Source organism: Anser cygnoides, chromosome 2 (genome assembly GCF_040182565.1).
Source record: "Anser cygnoides isolate HZ-2024a breed goose chromosome 2, Taihu_goose_T2T_genome, whole genome shotgun sequence".
NCBI lineage: Eukaryota > Metazoa > Chordata > Aves > Anseriformes > Anatidae > Anser > Anser cygnoides.
In genome coordinates, this window is record NC_089874.1 from 109,414,013 (window position 1) to 109,439,268 (window position 25,256).

General features: G+C 39.0%; 2 protein-coding genes across 6 annotated transcripts in view; both read right to left on the minus strand.

Annotated features, from left to right (window-relative positions):
* The window catches only part of ANKRD12 (ankyrin repeat domain 12), a 42,222-nt gene extending 33,737 nt beyond the window's left edge, over nt 1–8,485 (minus strand). The window contains exons 1-3 of one of the 5 annotated variants that reach the window (XM_013179369.3): nt 8,348–8,484; nt 6,353–6,527; nt 1,247–1,394 (exon numbers count right to left, since the gene is read on the minus strand). In XM_013179369.3, coding sequence (XP_013034823.3) covers nt 1,247–1,328 — 82 coding nt within the window. In that variant the 5' untranslated portion in view covers nt 1,329–1,394; nt 6,353–6,527; nt 8,348–8,484. Of the gene's footprint in view, nt 1–1,246; nt 1,395–2,651; nt 2,758–6,331; nt 6,528–8,347 lie in introns of all 5 variants that reach the window. The other 4 variants (XM_013179370.3, XM_048077097.2, XM_066992761.1 and 1 more) reach the window with 4 other exon arrangements.
* NDUFV2 (NADH:ubiquinone oxidoreductase core subunit V2) overlaps nt 8,347–25,256 on the minus strand; it is a 38,944-nt gene continuing 22,034 nt past the window's right edge. The window contains exons 9-10 of the mRNA XM_048077115.2: nt 11,614–11,778; nt 8,347–8,485 (exon numbers count right to left, since the gene is read on the minus strand). The gene's annotated coding sequence lies outside the window, so the exon portion shown is untranslated. The remainder of the gene's footprint in view (nt 8,486–11,613; nt 11,779–25,256) is intronic.

Consider the following 25,256-nt stretch of genomic DNA (forward strand, 5'->3'; position numbering starts at 1 on the left):
AAGTTGATGGGGATGGTGAAAAATGACAAACGATTTTCAACACAGAAAACATTAGGTAAGTGCTAAAGACTATTTCTAAATACATTTAATTCCACTACAAAAAACAGTTATGGTATAACACCAAACAATAAATTCAACAAAGCAAACGCTGGGAGCGTACATATAACTTATGCATGGTCTTTTCAGAATCAAGTGGTATTATGTATAGTGTATGACTGTAGAATTCTGTAAACACACTGAAAACCGAGCTTTAAATCCAAAAGTCCTGTTTTGCAATGCAACTATTTCAAATTTGGATTTTATACCACATTCTCTTACTTAAACAAAAATATGTTTGTAACATCCAAGAATCAAATTGTCTGCAATAAATCAATCCTGGACAAAAAGTATGTACTTACATACATAACTAGAATTAAATACAAGTATGTTAACAAATTAACTTCTCTGAAAAAAATTATGGTAAGTACGATATAAGAAAATGTAGGACTGAACCGGTGAGAAATCTGGGGAGCAGATCTTCTGGTGACCATCCAGATGGCTTGGATACTGTCTTGCTGGCAACGTAACTATTACTGGACTACTGCATATACCTAATTTGGTTAATTGTACTCTTGGAATCACATTTAGATTCCTCCATCTTGATTCAAAAAGAGCCATGTTAAGAATGATATTTTGAAGTCTTCAAATCAGTTGTAACAGCACATGCTTAAGTCAGGAAAAACTACCAGCCTGTGCAGAAAAGGCATCCTGAGCAGATCAAAGGAGCTCAAAGTAAAAGAAGTTTGTTCTCCATAGCTAGTTCAGTTAGTTCCATAACCGTAGCAACTTCTTTATATATAGGACAGAGCACTCCCCATCTTCCCCCCCCCACCGACAGCCTAAGAAAGCCTAAGATCTGTGCCACAAATCAAGGCGCTTACATATATCAGTTTACTTGCTTAAGCAAATGGACCTCTAGAGATGACCATGAAAATAAAGACTTACGACTAAAATGGAAGCAAAGGAACGAGGTTAGGAAAGAACTGGAAGATGTAGATAAACTACAATGGCATGCTAGCTTTCAGTAACATCTGACAGGATGAAAGCCTATCAGACAGAGATGCAACAATCAGAAGCAAGCAAGCAACGTTTATACTTAGTATCCTTTTTAGAGGAAAAAATCAATGTAAAAACATAATATACAATTAATTAAAGTAGGATGTATTTTACCAACAAATAATTAGTTAAGGAAATAAAAAGGTTCTACCTGTGTCTGAATTGCGATCTTCATTTCTGGATGGACTAATAGTAAAAGGAAGTTTACGTTTCATGGAAGACTTTTCTTTCATCTCCTTCCCCACATCACTCCTATCCACTTTTGGAGTTTTGCTGTAGGATGCAATCTTGTCCTTGCTCTAATATAAATAAAAAGTATACTAAGTAATTTTTGCATAAAGCAGGATAGTCTCATAATGTATACAGACTGAAAAGACTGCTATGTGAGTGTATGTGCGAGTATTTGTATCATTACACAGTAGCTCATTCAAAACCTTTTAAAGTAACCTTACTGAAAATAATCAATAGCATTTCTTTCCTTTTAAAGTGAGAATCCTCTGTATTATATCTGCTTCCAGGTACATCACCGCAGAATTGCTGTTCACTACCAGAGCCCTGATTAATAATCAGAGGAACAATACCAACTGGACAAGAGTTTGCTAAGTCTTAGAATTTTTAATGACCATGCCAATTTGTTTCCCTGACTATAGCATAATAATCACATCAACAGTACATTAAAAACCCACACTGCAATTCAGACTGAACAATAACACAATAACAAAAACCCCTAAGAACCTTCCCCTGCCTCCTCCCCATCCCCAAATCCACCCATATAGAGAGCTTCCCTTCCATTTCAACAGGGATAATAGTGTAGTGCATCATCTTCTAAAGCAAAATTTTCCAAGAATGTAGAAAATCTATAAAGAAATTTTATTTAACTGGTATCAAATTCTTTTAAAGAATAGGTATAAACAATTTGGAATTTTTAGATGCATAAATCTGGTACTTTTTTGCTTATAAAACATTTTACAATAAACAGAGAAAAACAGGATGGACACAATAACTTATGCTCGATTATTTGATAATCTAGGAGGTTGAAGTATGGAAAAGACAGCAAGTTAGTAAGACGAATGCTTAAGAGAACCCTCTGCAAAGCCCAACATTTTTGCATACCAATCGAGAGCCGATGCAGAGAAACAGCATTTTCCCTTCATTATGTGCTGTAGAGGTACATTATTCAGTTACCCCAACTCCACAGCTCTACATTATTCAACAGATGATTGAGTGAAAACACTAGTAGATTCATTTTCTAAAGGTAGAAGAGGAACATACACTTACTTGCCAATCAACGCAAAACAAAAGGCTGCTCCTTTGTGCTTTTGAAGCACGAAGTTAAAAGATTTATTTTGATCAGAGGAAACTAGAAAGCAACTCCAAGCAAAAGCACTTAAGAGCACTCATCCTTTATTTTAAAACATAGGCAGGTAAGAAGAGTAGTTTGATTATATCATCTGATGCTCTGAGTTCAAACTGCTGGCTAGAGGATACGCAGGAATGATTAGAAAGAGAACCCATAAACATCCCCCCTACGTGGTTCAGACAACAGATGTCCGTACCAGGGAAATCACAAAGAAGGGTAGGAATCAGTCTATTTAAGGAGAATTCCTGAAGTAGCGGGCTGATGCCCCCAGAGAAACCTATAGTCAGTCCAAGTTTGGAAACCTGGAAAAAAAAGCAAAAAATACACCCCTTACCCATCTCTCCCCCCAAACCAAAACAAGCCAAAACACAAAATAGAACCCACATACCAAAACCAACCCTCTCCAAAACCCCAAAGAAAGCAAACACCTCCCCAGACCTTTTTCCTTAAATGCTAGAAGAAAATCTAAAAACCCTAAGATTCCCCTAAGCTCTTGGTAGGTAAAATGTGAACACTATTACTTTTAAAGGAAGCTAAACAATCTAACAGAACTGATCATTAACACCTACAAACACACAAATCCATTGACAAGGACAGACCCAAACTACATTAAGTCCATTCTGAGCTCTTCTACTAAAGTCTTCCACTTCTGCCCAGTCTCACCAGGAGCATTCTTTCCTTGTCCCAAACAGCTTAATACAATTATTTCTCATACATACCTATAAGAATCTCCCACAACATGATAGAATGGTATTAAATTTTTATTGCTTTCTTTAGAATATTATCTTACATTAGTTACTATGCAAAAGAAAGGATCGATTAAGATTTGTAAACAAGAAACACTCAAATAACTGGTTTAACTTTGTTTTGCAGAAAAAAGGCAAGCCTTTCCAACTGGAAATCCTTAAAAGAACTAATCAGTTTTAAAACTAATTAGTATGTGCTCAAAGATGCACAAGCTGCTTAAATAATTTGATAGCTTCACGTTTATTCCTGTGTATATGCGTTATGTTGAATTTGATTGTCACACTAGTTTTTTTTGTTAATCGCTGAATATTAATTTGTATGATCATCTACTTAGAAGGAGAGACTGTTCAAAATGTATACTTTCAGATAAATAAAAATACAATAAAGGTGAAAGAACAGGCTGCACACAATACACAGAAACTACAAGACACACCTTAGAACGAGTATTTTGTTCCTTAGTTCTTCTGGAAATAAACATTTATCCTTTTCAAGTGAAAAGTATCCTAAAATTTGCACCTTTGTAGATGATGTTCATTGTATTAAATTTACTTGCTTTGAAAGCAAGCAAGTTTCCCACTTCGTGAGAAACAAAATATATTAAAATGGTATATAGCAGAGTACTTGATACAGCTTTAAATCAAGTAAGCATCCAATAAAAATTTGGCAGTGACCACATACAAGTAATAAAGCACACCGAATAGGCTAAAGGGCCACTTACAATGTCATGAACAACCGGGGGCTGACTTTCCAATCTGAAGGATGCAATGAATAGGCTGTTTGAGAAGTCAGTACAAAGCTCCAACACTATTTAGTATTTCCAGTGACAATGCTGATAGAGATGCTATTAGATATGCAAACAGTATCCCGACTGGGCAAGAGGGAGATGCAAAGATCAATAGCAAATTAAAAATATAATCGCTAGCGAATTTGTAGAGCAGTCTTCATTTCATAGTAGTTTAAATACAAAACAAAAGAAAAAGAACAGGATAAAAACAAGGTTCTTCAGACTCTTCAAAGCACTGTACGATCACAAGATCCCACATTAAAATTCAGAAAACTCGTAACAGCCTCCTGGATTCAACTTCAAGTAAAGGAAGGCAAGAGGAGGTAGCAAGCCCTGTGGGTTAGAACACATGCTACAGCTTAAAGAGCGAGCATTCACTGTTTCACCTACTCCTGGTCCCATCTACATCTTTTTCACGGTCCATGCATGGTTCAAAATTCAGCCAGAATAGGTCTATGGATTAGTTTCCTGTGATCCACAAAAGCAAACTAAAATGAAGCTTACATCTTTCCTTCAGGGGCCTGTAATTGAGAACATCTGTGGATTTTCTATGGAAGATCATTAATCTAAACTGGTAACTACCAACTGAATAAAACAGTGAATAAAGACATGATAATGTTCAGATCCATAAACTAAAAAAGTGCTTCAAAACAAAATGCACTGCACATTCTCTGTGTCCACTAGACTTATAGAACATTTAATGGCTTTAGACTACACCAAGAGGCAAGTAAAGGTAATTTACCCTTCCACTTTGCATCTAACTCGGCAGCACAGTTAAGTATCAAAATCAACTGCCCAAGGAGACTGGAATTTCCACCAGTCTAGGCTTCAAAGAAATGGTCTGGCGAAGATTTGTCAAGAATCGTGTACAAAAGAGTTTGTTGTGCTCTGGGGCAAATGCATGAACCGGAGCTGCACATCTCAACATTTAACGCACACCTCACTGGAAGGTGTAGTAACAAGAAGAATTTTCTACCTAAAAAAACCCATACCGGTGTATGGTATTACAAATGAGGACATTTGTAATCTCTTCAACAGAAGCAGTCTCAGGAGGCTAACAAATGGCAGCCTGGACAATCTCTTAATATCCCATTCCAGCTCTATTTTCTGGTATGTCTACAATCAATGACAATACACAAAAGGAGACAACATAGTGCCATATAATTTATAATCTAGCAGATGTACTAAACCTCAGTAGAATGAGTATTTTTTTCTGCCTATCAAAAATAATTGCATACTAAAACATGTTCTGCATGGTGCTAAAATGGCTTTGGGAACAACTATTGTTGGAGCCTTCTAAGAAGAGAGTTACTTTTTACAAAACAAAAATGCATTTCTCCTTTGGACCACAGATCTACATTTTATTGTTAGACTTTCAGCCATTTAAGATATACATTCAGGTAAGTTAAAATTTCCTTATGTTTATAAAATATCTATTGCAAACACTGAATGATCTACCTGCCGTACAGTCTTATCAATTTTTATGTTCCTAGGGCAAGCAACCAAAATAGAAACATGTACCCTAAAGCATATTTGCTAGAAACTCATTTTATTAACATGAATATTACTCCATGCATGTTCTTAAGTTCTCAAAAGAACTCAGAAATATAGCTAATTCACATAGCTACTTACTGGTTGTCAGAACAGCATAGTAAATATCAACGTTCACTCAACAAATATGAAAGTTTAAGTCTCGTAACAACAGTAACTTTAGGACTGTTGAACATAGGAAGACCTGTAATTAAACTACCTATCTTCCATTTAGCCCATTTAGTCAGAGAAATTAAGCTCTACGAGTAGTTCAAAAATACTTCTGCACCAACAAATGTGTATTAGTGGACACAGAAGTAAGAACAAGTTTACATGCCAAAATGCAGAAGTGGTTTGACTGCACTATTCTACAAAAGATTTGAAAAGAAAGACAAAGCTACATGAAAAATAGAATGCATTTTTTGTATTAAGGACCACTGCCACTATCTGAATGCCAAAGACCCCAGGGTCTTTTCATACTACTACTACAGTGGCATCCTTCGTGGCACAGTATACGGTCACTTGCTAGTCACAAAGTACTGACAAAACTGTGTGGACCAGAAAGTCTCCAGATTAATCAAGACACTTCAGCATGAAAATGCTTCACTAAAACAAAATTTTACTGTTGTATTCTTTATACCTGCAGCATCATTACCTCCTTACAGTATTACCTTAGGTTAACTAATCTTTTTCATAAGAAGTCCTAATGCTTAAAATACTATTGTTTTTAAATCCGGGGTTGCAAATATGTACATATTAAGAAAAATCTTTATCTGCTTTATAGAAATTTCAACTACTTTCTAAAGATACTTCACCTTAAATTATCGCTATCTTACTTTGCCTGATCAATCTTCACTTCAGTTCCACGTTTGTGCGATACAGATTTGCCCCTTGATTCACTTTGTTTCTAACTCAAATTTTAGTGTTACCCTGTTGTCTGTTGAATTTCAAGTCGTTTTCCAGGCTGAATCCAAATGATTACATTTCGGCAATATTTTGTCTGTTTTCTTCCTAATACAGGAGGAGAAACTGCACATTATTCAAGGGCCAGCTAAACACTTCTTACAATTGCTTGTTCTCATGTTAAAGAACTGTGTGTGTGTGTGACTTAAGTGACTATTTACTATCTTAATCATACATTCATTTTTTCTCAAAATAAGGACAAAAGCAACCAAACTGCACTTATGCTAAAAACATGAAGGTTAACTGCAATGCTTATGAAATTCTGTAATGTTATTTAGGGTCTCAGCTTTTCAGCATTATTTGTTCTTATTATTTCCATACAATCCCAAACCAAATCCTACTTTAGTCTAAAATTATGTCTCAAACAACATGCTATTCCAAGGTGGATAGTGAACAAGACTGAACGCAACAAAGCGAGCAGTTTGTCGATTTACTTTTTTGTATCTATGTAATTAGTCCACCATTACGTTTCCATAGCCATGTCCTTGGTCAAACTTCCACCTCCTCCTGGGCTTTAAGATGCCAGTGAAGACTGGATTACTTGGGAAAACTAATCAAATACTGAGCAACCCAACATGCTTGTGCATGTTTCTAATTACTGTACTGTACAGTCTTAACAACACTCGTTTGCTGGTTAGAGCAACCAGCTAAGGACAAACCTTCACCACAACCAAAGTGACAATGAAAGGGTTTCATGTAACTACTAAAAATAGAAAGTTAATTTAATCGTTTCTAAATCAAATGAAAATTTGCCATATTTCTACCTCCCCTACCTGGTGCTTAAATAAAGGACACCATGTTCAGCTTTCTGTTCCTGGAAAAATTACCAACTTCATTCATAACAACTACTACCTTCGTGCAGCTCTCTTTTGCCAGAATATATCTGCATTTCAAAAGCCTACCCAGCTTTTGCAGAGATAGCAGGATATGGGCGTTAAACGGCTCAGCGGACATACACTTCACAAGTGGTCTTCCAGGAAATACAGACTTCAACAAAATACTAAGTATGAACACACCATCTCCTTTTCTAAAGGAGACAGCTTTAAACTTTACTTGGGAGCTAGCTAAATGGAATCTGTCTCCACAGGGCAATGTACAACTTAGAATAATATTCTGTATTGTAAGCTATACCCATCGTTATTCATTATAGCTAAACTGTAGCTGTCCATTTTACAAATGTACCACACAGACAAAATGGAGGACTGTGTTATTTATGACTTGCCTCTAGAAGTTATAAAATGATAGGATACTTCACATTTATGAACAGACCACCTTTTAGTATCAGTGGACCTCACTTTTCCAGCAATCAAAAATTCAAAAAACTCAAAAAAACTACAGTTTTTAACGTGGATTCACTTGTACTGGAGTTACTCTCAACCCCTCTGCAGCATTTGGCTTTCAAGTACTCCCAGAGGGAACAAGTTCCTGTATTATAATGGAATCTAAGAAACTTGTGTACTCTCATTGGTCTGTGCCATCACAGGCCTTCAGAAACGTTTCATGTGTTTGTTACGGAGGCTAAGACACTGTAAAATTAAATTAAATATGAATCCTTGCTCTTGTGAGTGTATAAAGACTTCATACGATGTAAGATATGGAAATTATGCACTAACTTACATTAAAAAAATCAACATACCAGCTTCCTTTTGATCTAAGTTGTAAGCTATAACAAAAGGCATAAATTCTGTTCCCTAATTTAATTTAGGTGTGAAAGCATGTAAAAAATGGTACTAGATTTTTTTCCTCTGTACTTCAGACTTCAGAATATAGATGCATATTTATTTCTTCCCATTACAGCAACAAAAACCATGATACAACATGCTTTTCATTTCACCAAAACGAAATGGACACAAATATAATTTTATTACCTTTCTTGCAGTTGTTTTTTCCACCATGGTGCTATCACTGTCAGAATTTTCTATTTGAACTGTTTTTGTAGATGCAAATTTGGGCATTTTATAGCTGTTTAGCTAGCTGTATCTTGTATCAGTGGGTTCATCGTGTGTCTGAAAAACAAACAAAACACAGCAAAAACAACATTATATAAATATACAAATTAAAGTGTCATATCAAGAAAAATATTCTTATTGCAGATGGTAGCAGAGCTGAACTGTACTCCAAAGAGTAGACTGACAATAATAGCAGACTTCAAGCACTCTTCTCACCTACAGCTTCCACCCTGGGGTGAAAACCAAAATGCTAAACAGAAACATGGCTAGTGCTGGGGACAGTGTCATTCGAAAATCACAGTCACCCGCTGAACTGCCTCATCCTTCTAACCTACCTCTTTGGCAGACTTAAAGCTTTCAGGTATTTGACATCTCATTGCTGTTCACTATGTCACTTTGTTTTATAGGTAGTAAGACTGGGAAGATGCACAAAACCATTTCCAGCAACACTATCAACAAAAATTTATTTTTCTAGCCAGGGAAACTGAAATATTGTCTACCTAAAATATTTTAGAAAGGCAGTCAAATCTTGGTCATGTGCTATCCATCTGATGGAACAAAAGAGATATATAGAAGAAAAATCTTTTAAAGGTTAGACCTGGAAGTAGAAGCCTTAATTGCCACTATCTAGCAAATCAACCACATAAGCCATCGCTACAGATGTGTGTATATAAAACTCAAAGAACTCTGTGGTATTTCATCTCTGGGGCACACCGAGTAAGTGTCACGACAGTTTCATATAATGGAATTTTGATTTTCCCATGTTACTTTTGGTTGCACTTTTCTACTTCAAGACAAGTGAAACATTTTTAATACCTGACAGTAAAAGTCAAGGTCGTCCTAAAAACTTATTTCAGGAGCATAGCAGAAGGCTGCTCTTCACTGCCAACGCTGCCAGCAGTACACAGTCTAGTGATTTTTAGCATTATTCATTTATCATCTTTTTAAGAACTACAAAGTTCTTACAACAAAGAAAGTAGTTATGATAAATTAAAAATCCAAAATATCCTGTCAACGCACCAGAATTTTTACTACACAACCCGTTAAGTACTACAACATACAAGTTTAGACAGAAAATCTGCAAATGCTATCGATTCTGAGTATCAACCAAGGAATAGAGAAAAGCTAACATTTCTCTTCATATTCTACATTTAGCGCAATTGTCAGAACAGAAGCCAAAATGGGATGAGAATAAACAGAGCAAACTCACCTCACTACAGTGAATGAGTAGACTAAAGACTAAAAAAGAAAGCCTGACAGATGACATTAGAAAGTTAACCTAAAGAAGTCTATATCAAGAACTTGCATTTGACTTGGGGAAGCTCATGAGCAATCATTTTCAAGTCTCCAAAGGTGTCCTGTTGATTTACTCTGCTCCGGCTCGTTAGAAGTCAAGCACATTGCTAAGGCACTATATGCTCAGGCTCCTCGTAAATCCCAAAATCCAGTAAGAGATCTGTGGCTTAGCTGAGACTCAAAAGCCAATTCCCAGCTCCGGGTGAAAACCCAAGAGATCTAGACCAAAAACATGGTCTATAGCAAGAACACTGTCATAACCAAAAATCCCAAAGTCATTTGCTAAACTCATCCGTCTGTCTTGTACCTGTAAAAGTGCCTGAGATGAAAAGGTCATGTGAAAATAAAAACTGCATTTGACTTCACTTTAAAGCTCGTGATGTCATATTTGTCTTTTTGAGCTGATATGTCATGCTAGGCATGTACAGGATCACAGTCTTACTGACTCTTGTAGTAATTTTTATTATTATTTTTTTTAAAATCCCAACTGGGTGTTCTTTTAGGTGTGAAGTTTCTATTGCTGCTTTACAGTTAAGATTTTGGGATCGCCATGCGGAGAATTTGCTGCTGTTATAGGATCAGGGCCACTGTTTTGGTTTGACACATGTAAGTAACAGACTAGAGCAGCGGACTGGTGTTTTCTCTTTAGTGCACGCTAGTCCTGACATCCAAAACTTTCAGATTCAAACAAATTTCTCTCTCCAGAAGACCTAAACCTATGTGAAATTCTCTTACAAAATACTTGGTTGAGATGAATACTGTTGTACACTACAAAGTAACATCTTACTTCCTTATTCTTCCGTAAGAGGAAGAGAAGAACGAGAGAGGAAGGAAAGTTCAAAATGCCCAGTCCCAAAGTCAGAAAATTAGGAAATGCCAAACTAAAGTCTGCTCCTTCCCTCCCCCCTCCCCTACACTGAAGTATTTTTCTTTTAACATTAACCACAAGCTTATGAAAAACAGGAAGAGCTTCATTAGAAACTTTCACATACAATAACCTGAATCTTGTTTTGGCTATTAAATCAATATAAAAAATACAATATTGTGAAATTCCTAATAATCTACTTTTGCCCAAGACACAAGAAACAGTAATGAATTCCCTCACTTCGAGTAGGGTCAATAAGATTTATCAGTGTCAGCACTGATATGGAAAATAATCATTCATTTTTAACTGACACTGAAGCATGTTTATTTGCCTTTTTGTTTTCTTTCTTTTTTTTTGTTGTTGTTGTTGCAGGAAGAAAAAAAGGTTATCAAGGCAATGGAGAGTGCTTTAGAACTAGTTTCCTGTATTTTACAAAAAAAAAGCATTTCTTAATGCTAAAACAAGCAATGAATTAGTATCTTCACAGACAGCTAATGCCATGCTGATTACGTCATACACACAGTACTACCGTAACAGCAAACATTTCTGTTTTGGTGGGTTTAAAAAAAACAACCCCCCCAAAAAAACAACAAAACCACTCACACTGCAAATACACTTTTGCTCAGTTAGCCTCTCTGATCCTACGTTTCAGTTGCAACAATTCCCAAGTTGAATTGTGCCCCAGTAAGTGCTTTTGTGAATATTAAAAAAAAAAATAATTTCAGCAACAATGATGCTCGTAAACGGAAATTGTTATTCATCACTTTACTTTGAAAATGTAACAAATTGGCCTGTATGTTCTTCCTGTTAACATCTGGATATATCATCATGATCACAACTACTTTAAAACCAATCAACAACATGTAAGAACTATATTTTAATCAAAAACTGTCATTATTTCAATCAAAGGATTTCTCATGGCATATTCAGTTATTTTCTTTCCCTCCTTTCTCAATGCTGCTTGACTCCCTAAAACCACCTCTGCTGCTGCTGTGCTTCTCTTCCAGTGCTGCCCTCTCCCCACCTGGCTCTGGCAGCATGGAGCCCACCTCCATCAGCTCCGGGAAGTCGAGCAGTGGGGCCTTGGCTCCTGCCTCACCGGATTCACCCGCATTTTGTGAACACCAGCTTCTCCTTCATGAGCCACACGGCCTCCAACAGGGCCTTTCAGGTCTTGCTACACGGTTAGCTTTTTAAAAAACAGAGTAAAAGATAAGCTGTATGTATCATACATACATAAGAGAAAAAAAAGAGGTGATCTGAGACAGCCAGCATGGCTTCACCAAGGGCAAATCGTGCCTGACCAGCCTGGTGGCTTTCTACGATGGAGTGACTGCATCGGTTTAAAAAGGAAGACTAATCGATGTCATCTACCTGTACTTCTGTAAGGCCTTTGACATAGCTGCACACGACATCCTGGTCTCCAAACTGGAGATACACAGATTTGAAGGGTGGATTATTCAGCAGATAAGGAATTGGCTGGAAGGTCGTACCCAAAGTGTGGTGATCAATGGCTCTATGTCCACGTGGAGGCCAACAACAAGTGGTGCCCCTCAGGGGTCTGTCCTCAGACTGGTACTGTTTAATATGTTCATCAGCGACACAGACAGTGGGATCGAGTGCACCCTCAGCAAGTTTACAGACAACACCAAGCTGAATGGTGCAGTCAATACAGCAGAAGGAAGGGCTGACATCCAAAGGGACCTGGACAGGCTGGAGAAGTGGGCCCACATAAACCTAGCAAGGTTCAACAAGTCCAAGTGCAAGGTGCTGCACCTGGGTCAGGGCAATCCCAGAGATGAGCACAGACTGGGAGAAGAACTCACAGGGAGCAGCCCTGCAGAGAAGGACTTGGGGGTTCTGGTGGACAAAAAGATCAATATGAGCCAGCAGTGTGTGCCTGCAGCCCAGAAGGCCAACTGGGTCCTGGGCTGCATCACCAGAGGAGGGACCAGCAGGGTGAGAGAGGGGATTGTACCCCTTGCTCTGCCCTTGTGAGGCCCCACTTGGAGTCCTGCATCCAGGTCTGGGGCCCCCAGCACAAGAAGGATGTGGGGCTGTTAGAGAGGGTCCAGAGGGCCACAAAGATGATCAGAGGGCTGGAGCACCTCTCCTATGAAGAAAGGCTGAGAGAGCTGGGGGTGTTCAGCCTGGAGAAGAGAAGGCTCCACGGTGACCTGACTGCAGCCTATCAATACTTAAAGGAGTCTCATAAAAAGGACTCTTTACTCAGGTAGATAATGATAGGACAAGGGGGAATGGTTTTAAACTAAAAGAGGGGAGATTTAGATTAGAGGTTTGAAGGAAATTCTTCAGTCAGAGGGGGGTGAGACACTGGAACAGGTTGCCCAGAGAGATTATGGATGCCCCATCCCTGGAGGTGTTCAAGACCAAGTTACATGGGGCCCTGAGCAACCTGATCTAGTGGGTAGCATCCCTGCCCATATCAGGGGGGTTGGAACTAGGTGATCTTTAATGTCCCTTCCAACGCAGGCCATTCTATAATTCTATGATCATATGAGGGCAAGAGGATGATGGAAATGCTTTCACAGTAAATGTAAACTCAACTTATTTTTAAATAAACGTATCACAAATAATGTAGTTGCAAATGCAACTTTAAAGTTGTATAATCACACAAATGTAAGTAAATGAAGAAAGCAAGCAAAGGTGTTTCCATTTAGTTTACCACATGATCAAAATCCAAAGTGAATTCATTCAGTTCTTGACCCCAAGCTAATCGTGATTTGAACAGAGAAGGGCTCTGGGAGATCACAAAGAATTAGTATCACATACTAGATTATTAAAGCAGGTTATTGAACCATTCATTCCAACTATTACACAGACATTTCCATGAAATTTTTTATATACCAGGTTGCTATTTTACAATCCAAGGGTGAAACACTTTTCAAACACATACCCCAAGTATTCCAGAAAAAAAAAGTACATTTTGTGAAAGTATGGAGTTTCTTCTTTCATGACATAGCACTACAGTCCAGAAATGCAAGCAAACTACTCAACCTATGATCGTGTAGTGGATACTACTGTAAAATCCTAAGATGACAAAGCGATCTTACTTTATTTACATTTGCCTGCAAGTTTAGTGCCATTTTAACTCGTGTTCTGAACACAGGCATGAGACATTTGCATTCCATTCCCAGCTGAAATGTAGAACATTAGCAGGTTCTTCTAGGGAAACCTCGATGTGTCTGCTTGGAGTTTCCTTCAGGGGTGTTTCTTAATGCAGTTACTGGTTTATCAGGAAGTCTTGATGGCCTGTTTCAAATCAGCAGAACCCTAAATTAAAAGTTATACTCTTTACATTTAAATTATTCTTTGTCACAACACTGTCAAAACAGGCAGTTTCATCACTTCATCTGACAGACAGGCACAACTGTGCTTTTCCTCTAACAAATGGATCCATTTCATGCTTTTAGTAAAACATAAAAACTGCTTCCTGCTAAAGAAACTTCCCCACATATAACAGAAGTGAATACTCTGACTTCTTGCTCTTTATATTTTGATGTCTTTCTTGTACATTTGTTATCAGTCAATAACCTATTATTTGAAATACTGTGTTAAACTTTTCTCTCAGTCACTTTTCACTTAACGCAAGTTAAAAACACGATTTTGTCATTAAAAGTAACAAAGAACCATTTTGACAGATCTACAAAGAGTGATATAAAAAAGCTAGGATAATATAATCTAAATAAACCAATAAAAAACAAAAAAAATCAAGTAGCTAGCTACTGAAAAGGACGGTTACATTAAATCCCTAATACCTACAAGTTACTATATTAGATTTGTATCTGCTCACATCTAGCTGTAATGAAAGGGCACGCCTTCACACACACAAAAAAAACAACAAAGAATTTACACAGTACTCCAACAGAGCCGCTGCCACTATTGGTCACTCCCTTTGTACAAATTCTTGCTTTCAGCCCAGTTTCCTGAGAAACTGAGGCCCATGTGATTAAGTCGATGCATATGGATGATTCACTGATGGCTTTCAAACCTGTTGATTGTTTTGCTGAAAACTTCTCTTTGCTGTCAGATTTAAAAGATATTAAGCACTTGCAAGCTTCATGGAACACGGTGGCTGGCAGAGAATAATTATAATTATCTGTCACTTTTCCCTGAGGGACAGTTTCAGTATGAGCTTCGTACCATACTGCATATAAGAAAAATCCACACAAAATGGCCTTTATAGACCACTTTTCTTTCTTTCCCCCATTTGCGGGGGAAAGTTTCAGTTGACACTTGCATGCTCCCAGCCAACCAACCATACGGCAAACCTATAAGAAATTAAGCATTGCTTAATTATCGCAGGATGTCTTTGCCCTAACACATACAACAAGAAGTTAAATGATGCTTAGGGAAGGTTTTCTTTGCTAGCCCTGATGTAGAGCTGATCTTGAAGGTTAGCTGACTGCCATTGTAGCAAAGCAGTGGAGCACAAGATTGAACTTCTGTAAGATTAAGAGCAGATGGGTTAATTTCCAGGATACTGAATTTATCCTTGAGCTCTAGAATGCATTTGCAATTAAAAACGCAGGGGAGCTAGCATAAAGCAACCTTTTTAATTACCTTCATTCTTCAGTATTTCCGATATCTTTTTATCTGCAGAAGAAAAAAACCCTCTCTTCCAACAGGGATTTACTCCAGACTGGGAAACAGTGAATCAACTGCACAACATTTCTGCTATAAATTATTTGACAGGAGTACTTCAGAATGTTTTGCTAAAATTAAACTTATGTAAGTGACAGCTAAGGCTGCATCTACATTAGCAAGAAGTGCAGCATATCAAGAGCAGATCCGTGGAGTACAACAGCTGGTAACAAAAATTCAGAATTTCCACTAGTCACATTTAGCAGTTTTGCTCCAAACTAGTTTTAGTGGAGCCCCATGTACTAAAGGCACTTCAAAGGCTGGAGCACATCCAGCACGTTCCTGAACACATCTCACTTTAGCTTTAGCCAAGAGGAATCAAGCTTCCAGGTACTCCATAGAGCAAACTGAACTGCGGCAAGGAGAGATGATGGGGACAGTCGCTCTACAGGTGTATTCCTGATTCAAACCAAGACACTGATGTACATATCCTCTTTGACATCTCCTTCCTCCCACACCCCAAACTTTTCTTTCAAATCTATTTAGAAATGACTGGTCTGACCTAGATCTCAACGATATTGAACATCTGTTATGGAAAGGAAGAAAGAAAGCTGGTGGATGAGTAGAAGAGAGAGAAGCCTGAGAGCAACTGAACTGAGGGCAAGGGAGACAAAAGCCAGCAGTCCACGTTCTGCTCAGAGCAAGCCAGCCCATATGTGCCCATCAGCTAACTAACGAGCACATCAGCAGCTCCAGCCTTGCCATGCCCAGTGTTAGCTGTGTTCTGGTGGGAATATCAGAGGCAGCTGAGGTTAATGCAGTGGGCAAAAAGGAATGGATATAGTACAAAGGATCAAAATCCACAGAAAACTGGGTATTTTAAAAAGAAGATAGTGTAAAAAGCAGAGTTTTAAGAAAATGAATATGTTTTGCTAATATCCATTTAACTAAGTTGAATATTCTGTAGCGTTTTTTCATTCCCCCCATACCTTTTCTTTTCTTATCAAGAAAATGCAGATGGCTTAAGGATTTTATTTTTACAGTAAAAGCATTGTTACGCAAACAACTTTGAGAAGTTTCAGAAGTGATCTGTTTCCAAAACAAAGGTTAAAAAAGCTAGCAGTGCCAATGATACATGAAACATCATGATGGGTTGTGTAGCAGCACTGACTTTTTTTTTTCCTTCTTCTTACACGAGTCATTACCTCTATACAGCCAGTTACTCAAACACAAGCTTCAGCTATACAACGACCCAGCTCCCAGTCAGACTGCAATGCATGTGTTACCTGAGATCAGTAACTGCTTTTTCATCTACAGCATCCAGTAAGAAAATGAATGGCTTGAGGTGGAACAAGAGAATTATGTGGGATATCTTGGTACAGGGTTGGAGACATATCAGAGGCACAAGACCAGGAGGTTGGGACTGGGGGGAAAGGGACCATTCAGGTCTGGACATGCAAGATTCAACACAGACTAAGAGGTAGGAAAGTCCAGCAGTACAGAGCTGGGCTTTTCTGGCTCAGAAGGTTAAGCACCACATCTGTGAAAAGAACCGCTGTATTTTGATCTGATATGTCCCACACAGTATGCCTGTGGATGAGGAGTAAAGCTTCAGATGAGCTAAATGAGAGAATGCAACTGTGATGAGGAAACAGCAGAGACACAAATCTGAGAGGACAAACAGGGAGAGGAGGGTACAGAAGACCCCGTGATCAACCCAAGTCATCTTTCCCTCCTCACAACGTGGAGTACGAGCCTGAAATACCTAAACATTGGCATCCTTGTGGCTGTGTAAAAAAAAAACAAAAAAAAAAAACAACAAAAACCACCACAAGCACTGTTAAAACTAAAAGCAGTTGCAAAGGATGACAAACTTACTACTGTTGTCAGTTTTCCACTAACTGCTTGGATAGACGCACTTGGAGAAACAAAGGCTTCGACACTGCTCACATCTCAGGAGAACATCAAGATGAAAGCAGAGGACAGGACGTTGCCCAGGGCGCACAGCATATTTTCCAATACCAGAAGAACTGGACCAGGTATCCATCGCACTTCTGAGCTCATGGAGGGAACTCACGTATGGTTCAGTGTTTCAAACCCAGCAGGCTCCATCGGGGTAATTGGAAGTGGACTTCACATCAGAACCAATAAACACAGCTAGCAGGAGGCAGATGCTGTAAGAAACACCATGTGGGCAGCACTGTCAAGAGGCAGTAACAGCATTGGGAACAGAGCCAGGAAGAAGGCCGGGGAGAAAAGATATGGAAAAAGATAGAAGCCAGGCCTGCTTTAAGAAAGCGCCAGAAGGGGCATCATAGACAGAGCTCTGCTGGTTCCACACAACTTGTCCTTTTCTGTCTCTTCCTATCCCACTCCCCATCCCATTTTCTTCAGTGGGAGGTACACCTCCCACTCACATCTCACACTTCTTATCTCTTTGCCATAGTAGAGAAAGTTCAGATCCCAAAATAAGGTGTATGGAAGAACATCTTCCAGATAAGACTTATAATTCCACTTAAAGGCATACTGTGACATTCTCACAACTTGTATATTTATTCTCTGATCACCTGAAAATTAGCAAGTTTTGCAGAAGGAGGGTGTAAATCAATATCAACCTGTCAAGAAACAGACAGGTGCCCTGAATTACGCTCTGTAATACAGCTCACTACAGCAAAATGAAAGATTCTTCCAAAAGATGGTCAAAGCCTTTTTCTCCTTCAACAGGATAAGATGCAAGCCTGCCATAAAAAATGTCCCTTTGAAGAAGAAGCCTACTTAAGAGTCTCATTAGGCTATTAGACAAAATTATACTCTGTAATTTCTAAGTGAATGGTGACTGTAACCACAGAAATATTAGTCTTTGTACCAAGGTTTTCATTGCAGAGGACTACACAAATACAGCTATCCTATAATCATTGCACCAGTTTATTTGATATTTGCAAGAGAAACAATGGAAGGGCTACTAAAGGCCTCATTTGGGCAAAAGTAGCTCTAGGTCTTTGGTGCAAAGTTCTGTGCAAATGTTACTGCTGAACAGTGTTACTCAACATCTAGCCTCCCAAATTGCTTGAGTCAAAGCTGGCTTGGTACAAGATGTCTATAGTAACAGATTTTTTTTCCAGAAACTGTTAATACATTAAATATACTCAGCCATAATGGCCTAATCATACACTCAAGTACATCTGTACTGGCAAGCCCACCTCCTGCTACAGGCCAGAAGCACGCTGTCCTTTACAAGCTTACAGGAAAACACATTTTGGGTAACAGAAGGTGAAGTAAGAAGCTATTTGCATCTTACACTATTTAAGACCACATTTTACCATCATCGCTTCCTGTACGTAGCGTGCACTAAAATACCAAACACAACGAGCAAAACCATTTACCAGGCACTTTTTGCCCTTTGCTCCACGGCACCTCACCATACTTGCAGTAACCAGCAAACAAGCCCTACTGCCTTTAGGTAGCACACAGGTTTAGCATGTTGCAAAGCATGGTGCCTGAACGATATCCATGGTGGCTTTTAAAGATGAAAGACGACAAGAATGTTTTCGTTTTGAAAATATCCACAAGCTCTTTCACACATGACCACGACAGTTCAGCCCATGCAGATTCCAGTGTCAGAGCAATGACGAGAGCGCCGCGATCTAGCACATACTCTCAAACTAACGGTGCCTAAGGCAACAGTCTGTTGTGGAATTAAGTGCAAACGCAGTACCCAGCATGGACGTGAGTCACAAATTTGGCAGATTTTGTGGCATTTGACGATAAAATATGACAAAACACTGTTGGTCCCGAAACGGGGAATTCTTCGTTAGTAGAATTTTCCTTTAAGCCTTGCACAGTGCTTGAGGTGACTGCGGCTACAACACGCAACGCTGAGATCAGTTTTACTGCTTTGCTTCAGCTATTGTGCAACCTCATAAAAACTGCCTTACCCCCTTCCCTCCGCAGCAATTCTCCCTCCAAAGTTTTAGATGATACATTAAAATCAAAGAAAAATAAAAAAAACAGCACAGACACAAGCATGCCTTTTCGAAATGCCATGAGAAGACTCGGATGTGTGTACTCTGGAGACTCTCAAGGTCCTAGCTAATACATGGAATGGACTACAGGAGTGTATTTCTACATTTTATTTTGAAATGCAGAAATACTTGAGATCCAGATATATTATAGAAAGATTTGTATAAGAAATCCTTTTGTTTTTGAAAAAATATTTGAACCTCATTTTACAGAGGTGTCCTTGCACAGTGAAATAGGAATGTGCAGCGACTACTCAACCTCCAGAACAGCTTTTAATATACTCCAAAGTACCTACTCACAGCATGCCAGACTGCACTACACAGGGATAGGATGAAGTCCCTAAAAAACAGCTGACACTCAGGCAGCAAGAAAGATTTTCCAGTACTTCAGCTGGAACTCACCACTACTTCCTACCAAAATAAAGAATGTACCTAATAGTCTAGGAATTTCTACTAGGAAGAGCAAAAAATGAGAGGATATACAACTCTTTCCTATTCAGAAAGGAAAACTAGGATCTTTGCAAGGATCTTGTTGTACTTGCCTATATTCCTACCCAGGATGCCTCATTTTAAGAGCCTGAGCTTACCTGTGCTTGGTTTCACGTTTCAGACATTTCACAATACTCTCCAATTTATTTTTAGTGCTCACAGTAGTACCTAGTCCTGTCAGCTTCTTTCTAACAAATACACTTTAATAAAGAGTGCAACTGTGTCCTTGCTTTCTGATTGAATTTTAGTGAGTAAGGAACCTATTTAACTGAACACATGCTTACCAAAGAATACAAACAATTCCAGAATTATAAAACAGTTACGGTTGGAAGGCATATCCAAAGGTCACACAAGCCCCTTCATTGCCTGGTCACTCAGACATTTTCAACTCCCCTCCTACCTTACAAAGAGCAGGTTGAGTTTATTACCTGAACAGGAAAAAATTGGTAACAGAAACCTTGGCAAACACAAGCCTTCCTGTTATTGACCAACTGTACGTACCTATAATTCATGCAACAGGGTTATAAGTAGCACATTGTGAAAAAAAAAAAAGAAAACTTTGGCCCCAAATTTAATTTACAAAATCTTATTCACTGATTTGAAATACCAGAGCAGCATGCCTTTGAGATTTGTTGCATGGATTGACTTGAATTTTAAAGGTACTGTGGATAGATCACCCTCCGTATGCTCACATGCAGCCAATAACGGCTGCATATGAGCAAGAGACTGCTCCTCTGTCATATCACATCTCATCGTTAGAAATACGCCTATGACTCCTTTGGTTTGGACAGCTGTAATGTTTTCTTATGACTACACTTATAATAAACACCGACCGAAAAAGAACTGAAACTCATAGCACAGTAGTGCTGGACATGTCTCGCCTCACACCAACTACAACTCCACAACCTCCCTGTCAGAACGAAACCAACACACTGGCACTGATTTGCTTCTGAAAGTAAAAACAACACAAAAAAAGCAAAACAGTTTTACAACTCTGATTTTATTTATACTTACTTCTTCGGACTTGAGCAATATTTTCACTCGCTAATCACTCCCTTTAAACTTAGCCACTACTTCAGCCCCGAGTGCCTCTGCTGAAGTGTTTCAAGTTACACTCGATACAAAGAGTGGACTTCAACCCCCTGCAATCACTCTTACTCCTGGTAATCACAGGCAAACTGCCGTAGCACTTGAAGAAACTCACTTCTTTTGCTGTACGAAAGTTTTTGACAACCTGATGAAGTTCTGAAGAACCACTGACCAGAAACACATAGAAAGGGGCTCCACTCGCTTCCACAAAAAGACAAACCATTTGTCACTCGTACCATGAGTATTCCCTATTTCAGCTTGCCTTCCCTTCCCCCTTCTTAGGGAGAAGGAACCAACTTTTTTTTTTTTTTTTTAAACAAACAAACAAAACCTTTAACAAAAGGGCAACTTATCTTGGACAACACCACAGAACCTACTAGCCATAAATTAAAGCTTGAACTAAGAAGGTTTAGGCTCCCCTGCCTTCATAGACATTATTTTTGTAATACTGATGGAAGATGAGAATGCTTTGCTTCCTTCATTTTGGAGATGGCGACTTAAGTTCAGAGAAAAATTAAAAGTCAGGAGTCTGTCGTACCAGTAATACATCAAGGACTTGATTTTTCAGAGTATTTCATGTTACTTAGCACTTTGTACTTGGTTAGACCATAGCTACTGTAGTGACTAGTTTCAGCTTCTGTCAGCAGCTCCTCTACCCCACCACTGCTAGAAGAAAAAGGTAAAACAGTCTCAAAGCAAATAGCCACAAGTGAGGAAAACACACATCAAATACTCCTCAAAAGCCTGTATCTTAAAGTATTTCCACAACAGATGAAAAAACATTAGTTTTCAGAAGCAATACTCAAATTTCTTCAACATGGGATCCTCCCCTAGCAACCTCTTCCGAAAGAGGAGAACTTACTCCAGCCTCTGCAACAGGACTCCTCTTGGAGCAGTATCCTTGACCCCACAACTGTCATTTACCCCAGGTAGATCATCATCCTCCTCATTATTCAGCGTGGAGTCTCCACCAAAGAAGAGTCAGATCTTGATCCCATTCTTCCACCAGCAGAAGAGCAATCAATGCTACCCCAGTATATGGCAGACAGAGTTTCTGACACAGCATAACGTGAAGTGACACTGAAGTACACAAAAAGAGGATATGCAAATATGGACGAGAAGCACTCGTTTCACTTTTGTAAAACACTCCCATTTCCTTCCTTTACTCTCTTCAAAAATTCTAAGCCTCAAAAAGGTTCCGAGATCCTCCCGCTGCAAATGTCACCCTGCACATCATTTTAGTTATGAAAAAACTAAAAGCTATTTGTTGATATCAGATGTCCAAACTCACATGGAATTAATTACTGTTTAGACCTTGCCAAAGCACTGAAAATCAGAAAAACTAACATTTTGACAAAACGTCCGTGTAGGTGCTATGCCAAACAATCTAGTCTCGCTCAGCATACAAGAGCCAAAAATTATAAACAGACCGCGACAGAGGAAAAGAGATCTATAAATGACCTTTTTTTTTTTTTTTTTTTTTTTGCATAGATCAGTGAATATGGAAGAAAAAGAAAATTAATGTGTTAAGCTCTGGTTGATTCACCTCTGCTTTAAAATCTCACAGTAGAATACAAAATACTGAAGCTCAAGTATCCCAAAAGGTGTCCTTTTTAAAGAACTGGACACTCAACAACTCTTCTTCACTATCTACTGAAAGAAACATACAGCATCAAGGAAATGTCTGTACCATAGGTACTCTGATTTATACCTATAGTTCTACAGATATTTACATTCAGAAGGCAAGTCCTACCAAGTCAACATTAGGTTACAGCACTATCCATTACTTCAGAGAACACTTTGAAGGGATATGTGTTGCTTAATAGTGAAGCACATGGACTGGAGATATATACACACACACGCACACACACATATATATATATACACACACACTACAAATCAACCTGCAAAAGTGTAATCTTAAGAAATACGATTTTTAGAACAGAAGTGGAAAAAGACTAGTTTCAAAACGGTATACCAGATTGTTCAAGAATGGCAGAATCAATATCAACAAGCCAGTACTATCTTGCTACTTAAAATAAATAAATAGGTTCTATCACCACTGTCTCTTTATTCTCTCAATTTACTTTTAATATCCAAGCAAAATGCTGTATTCAAAGCATTTAAATTCATATTTTCTGACAAAATTGATTTTAAATGAGGCAGGTTAAAATGCTAAGGCTGAAACTGTGGAACCTGCGTAACATAGATCAGGTGGCATTTACATCACAGAATAGCTTGGAGTGATTCAGAAGCAGAATATCCTGCCCGATCCTGAAGGATCTCTGTTGAAGCTTCCTTTTATGCATATTGGTAGGCACACATCCTCCCCCTAACTGGGAGGGACAAGATGTAAGAAGCAGCACTTAAAAAGAACAGGGCTAGCTCCTGGCATTAATGACAGGACGGAAACAACCCCAGAAAAGCATCCCCTCTCCCTAAAACAGCAGTAAGCCTGCCCTCTGGAAGCCACCGCTGCCGACCCCCCTTTCGGCTGGGCTGGAGCAGCTCCCACAGAGCAGGGACAAGGGACACCACTCCTGCTGCACCAGACACCATCGCCACGGCATTCCCCGCGTTCCTCCGCACGGGCCAGTGAGGAACTGCAGCCGGCTGCCAGAGCTCACGAGGAACCTGAAGGATGTTTGTCAGCATGGCCTTCTTCTCCAACGCGCTTCCCTGCTCCCAGACTAACCCTTTTCACGGAAGAAATGAGGATCACTGTTTCTACGCACGGCTGGCTGCTCTGCAAGGAAGCGCCGGCAAGAAACAAAGCAGGTAACAACGAGAGTACAAATACAACTGGTTGAAGAAATACTTGTTTTGCTTGAAAGGAATTCTGCCGGACCAGAAATACCCTAAACTCCTTTTCAGACGTTATCAACAGTCAGATGATTATATCTGAAGAAATACTCTTATCAGTACGTATGCTCTAGTTACTTTTCCTATTTCTTCCTCTGCAGTAGAAAATAAGGTCGTTTCACTTTCAGTTTCCCACTCACAGGCTTAAACCCGAGTTGTAGGCACTGGAAGGGACTTTCTTCAGTTTAGTTCCAATACAAACAACATAGAATAAATAGATGTATCTGTCTTCCCTTAAAAAAAATACAAAGTAGAGACTGCATCTTTAATAAGTGAGATGAATTGCAAATAAATCTTATTTATGCAAGCAATCAGTCAATTTTTTTTTAAAAACGACTTCAACAATCTGTATAGCAGAACTGGGAACACACCACAGCTTTACAAGACTACCACACACAGGTAGTGCAAGAAGAACGCATCCTCTGACTCTTAAAAATTAAGTCAGTCAGGAAAAATACATTACCTACAATAGCTGAAAAGAAATAAATAATAATTCTACCCCACATTTGAAAGAAAAAATGCTTGACAGTTTTTGAATTTACCCAGCTTTCAGCAAGGAATCCCATCAGGCTAACAAGCCTTAGCAATATTTTTTTCATGTTATTAGGCTGAATTCCAGGTTCAGCTGGTCATGGCTCCGAGCAATCTGCTCCAGCCAGCCCGGCTCCGAGCAGGGGGATGGACTAGATGACCTCCAGAAGTGCCTTCCAACCGCAGCCAGGCTATGGCTCTGTTCCATGAATTAGAAATGCAGATGTTCTTTAACTCACAGGCAGCACGTCCACCGGCTCTTCTCTCCTCCTGCTGATACATTCAGCATACAAAAAGGTTTCAAGTCTTTCACATTCTCCAGCAACTTACGCCCGTGCAGTCAGGACAGCATTTATTCCAGGAAAGAACACAGGTGGCTAGAAAAACCTGCATAGCTTGTGAGTACTGATGTCAGAGTCAAGTTAAATCACATCATTAAGACAGCTGTGCAGAATACACGCTGGGAAGCATCCTATTCTTGCTGAGGCCCATACCTTGCTGTCAAAATAAACATCTGCATGGAAAAAAAAATTCATCTCTTTACTCAGAATTAGACATACATAAGCTTCCAGAGTGCCAGAAGGGACCTCTCTTTATTCTAGTTAATCTAGAATAAAGACATACTTAAAATATATGTACTCTATAAAGGAGATTCTTGATCCTATAAACAAGAAGCCTGTTCTGGGAAAGAAGAGCGAGCCATGCTTGCCCAAGTACTCTGTCAGGAGCTGAAGGCACTTATTGCAAAATCCATGATTAGTCCTCCCTTTTAATCTGCAAGTCTGCAAAACTTGCATGTTCACAGGTGCTTCCTCTTGAGTCTTTTTTAGGATGAGCTACGGGTTCAAAGGAAGCACCTGCACAGATATTTAACATAATGATACTCCCTTTAAGCCAAATGGAGAAGTGGAGTTGTAAACTTCAGTTCTATCTGCTGCTTATTCCTTAAAGATGCAACAAAATAAATCCTTCTTAGCTAAGAAACACTATTCCTTTGGTACAGGGTCTACCAAGGAAGAACTTGAAAGCCTTTCTATCAGTACTTCACCAAGCTTAAGAAAAGCAAGCCTAC